Raw genomic sequence first — 3,133 nt, 5'->3', positions numbered from 1 at the left:
GACAGACAGGTAGAGACAGACAGGTAGAGACAGAAAGACAGGTAGAGACAGAAAGACAGGTAGAGACAGACAGACAGGTAGAGACAGACAGGAAGAGACAGACAGGTAGAGACAGACGGGAAGAGGCAGACGGGAAGAGACAGACAGACAGGTGGAGACAGACAGGAAGAGACAGACAGGTAGAGACAGACAGGCAGGTAGAGACAGACAGGAAGAGACAGACAGGTAGAGACAGACAGGAAGAGACAGACAGGTAAAGAAAGACAGGAAGAAACACACAGACAGGAAGAGACAGACAGGTAGAGAAAGACAGGAAGAGACAGGCAGACAGAAAGAGACACACACATAGAGACAGACAGATAGAGACACACACGTAGAGACAGACAGGTAGAGACACACACGTAGAGACAGACAGGTTGAGACAGACAGACAGACAGGTAGAGACACACAGGTAGAGACACACACAAAGAGACAGACAGGAATAGACACACACATAGAGACAGACAGACAGGTAGAGAAAGACAGGAAGAGACAGACAGGTAGAGACAGACAGACAGGTGAGGATCTACGGACAGGCTCACAGCTCACTTCATGAAAGATGAATAGAAAGGATGAATACGAAGGATGAACAATGAAAGGATGAACAATGAAAGGATGAATATGAAGGATGAATAATGACAGGATGAATATGAAGGCTGAATAATGAAATGATGAATATGAAAGGATGAATATGAAGAATGAATAATGACAGGATGAATATGAAGGCTGAATAATGAAATGATGAATATGGAAGGATGAATACGAAGGATGAATAATGAGAGGATGAATATGAAGGATGAATACGAAGGATGAATGTGAATGATGAACAATAAAAGGATGAATAATGAAAGGATGAATATGTGAATGATGAACAATAAAAGGATGAATAATGAGAGGATGAATATGAAGGATGAATACAAATGAGGAACAATGAAAGGATGAACAATGAAAGGATGAATAATGACAGTATGAATATGAAGGATGAATATGAAAGGATGACTATGAAGAATGAATAATGACAGTGTGAATATGAAAGGATGAATACGAAGGATGAATAATGAAAGGATGAATATGAAGAATGAATGATGACAGGATGAATATGAAGGATGAATAATGAAAGGATGAATATGAAGGATGAAGAATGAAAGGATGAATATGAAGGATGAAGAATGACAGAATCAATATGAAGGATGAACAATGAAAGGATGAATAATGAAAGGATGAATATGAAGGATGAACAATGAAAGGATGAATATGAGGGATGAGTAATGACGGGATGAATATGAAGGATGAATATGAAGGATGAAGAATGACAGAATCAATATGAAGGATGAAGAATGAAAGGATGAATAATGAAAGGATGAATATGAAGGATGAAGAATGACAGAATCAATATGAAGGATGAACAATGAAAGGATGAATAATGAAAGGATGAATATGAAGGATGAAGAATGACAGAATCAATACGAAGGATGAACAATGAAAGGATGAATATGAAGGATGAAGAATGACAGAATCAATATGAAGGATGAAGAATGACAGAATCAATATGAAGGATGAACAATGAAAGGATGAATATGAGGGATGAATAATGACGGGATGAATATGAAGGATGAATATGAAGGGATGAATCAGACTGTGTACCCAGCTGGTGTCAGAAACATGAAGCAGTGATCATGTGACAGACCTGGTTTTTGGTGCGACTCTCTCGGTCTCTGATGTGCTGAGTGACAATTCTCTCCATCTCCTCTCTGAGCATTGGATATTGAGCTAACTGTGAACAACATAGAGGTCAGAGGTCAAAGATTGAGAACAACAGGAAATGTTATGTGAAACCAAAGCAGTAGCAGTAGTAGTACTACTAGTAGTAGTACCTTTTGTGTACACTGCCTGACGGTGTTCACCAGCTCACTGATCACCATGTCGACACATTTCTGACACGGCTCTTTGATCTGAGCGATCTGACGCTTCACGATTGTCTCAAACGCCATGTCAGGTGTAAACAGACCAGTCCTGGACACAGAACACAGGTGAGTCAGGTTCCAACCAGGTATTGTGAGACACACATACTGCGACACACACCTGAACGCACCTGAACACACACCTGAACACACTAGGGCTTTAGACTCACCTGATTCCATGGATGTTCTTGATGGCGTAGCTGATCTCTTTACGAAGGGTCTTCTCATCACCCTCCAACTGCACACACACACACACACACACACACACACACACACACACTTTTATGTGGCTACCGTCACAATGTTAGAGAGAGAGACAGAGTGTGTGTGTGTGTGTGTGTGTGTTACCTTGACCAGATCAAATGGGAAGCGTTCGTGGAAGATCCGGTTGATCTTGGCTCCTCCCGACAGCTCATAGGTGTCGACCTGATCTCCAGATCCTTCGATCCGCTTCTCAAAGTCCACTGCAAACTGCTGCACCATCCTGACACACACACACACACACACACACACACACACACACACACACACACACACACACACACACACACGTTTTTTTAACTCATCAGTGAGGTGGTGTTGAGTTGTTATGTGAATTGTGAATTCGTCGAGTTATTCTTTGTCATATGTTGGCTTGTCATGTGTGTATTAATGTGTATTAGTGTGTGTATTAGTGTGTATTAGTGTGTGTATTAGTGTGTATTAGTGTGTGTATTAGTGTGTGTATTAGTGTGTGTATTAGTGTGTGTATTAATGTGTGTATTAATGTGTATTAGTGTGTGTATTAGTGTGTGTATTAGTGTGTGTATTAATGTGTATTAGTGTGTGTATTAGTGTGTGTATTAATGTGTATTAGTGTGTGTATTAATGTGTATTAGTGTGTGTATTAGTGTGTATTTGTGTGTATTAGTGTGTGTATTAGTGTGTGTATTAGTGTGTGTATTAATGTGTGTATTAGTGTGTGTATTAGTGTGTATTAGTGTGTGTATTAGTGTGTGTATTAGTGTGTATTAGTGTGTGTATTAGTGTGTATTAGTGTGTGTATTAGTGTGTATTAGTGTGTATTAGTGTGTGTATTAGTGTGTGTATTAGTGTGTGTATTAGTGTGTATTAGTGTGTATTAGTGTGTATTA

At 39.7% G+C, this 3,133-nt stretch overlaps 1 protein-coding gene across 5 annotated transcripts in view; it reads right to left on the bottom strand.

Moving 5' to 3' along the window:
• LOC111646084 (dynamin-1-like) overlaps nt 1–3,133 on the bottom strand; it is a 21,820-nt gene that overhangs the window by 10,697 nt on the left and 7,990 nt on the right. For all 5 annotated transcript variants that reach the window (XR_002759933.2, XM_023395483.2, XM_023395484.2 and 2 more), the window contains exons 8-11: nt 2,349–2,484; nt 2,171–2,238; nt 1,914–2,052; nt 1,727–1,813 (exon numbers count right to left, since the gene is read on the bottom strand). Coding sequence is in view for 4 of the 5 variants with exons in the window: in XM_023395483.2 (XP_023251251.1) it covers nt 1,727–1,813; nt 1,914–2,052; nt 2,171–2,238; nt 2,349–2,484 (430 nt within the window). In the remaining variant the exon portion in view is untranslated. The remainder of the gene's footprint in view (nt 1–1,726; nt 1,814–1,913; nt 2,053–2,170; nt 2,239–2,348; nt 2,485–3,133) is intronic.

This window comes from Seriola lalandi, unplaced genomic scaffold (assembly GCF_002814215.2).
Source record: "Seriola lalandi dorsalis isolate HSWRI2012SDOR001 ecotype SW California unplaced genomic scaffold, Sedor1 jcf7180002054964, whole genome shotgun sequence".
NCBI lineage: Eukaryota > Metazoa > Chordata > Actinopteri > Carangiformes > Carangidae > Seriola > Seriola lalandi.
Note: the sequence above shows the minus strand (reverse complement) of the source record. Positions and strands in the feature narration are given on the sequence as shown.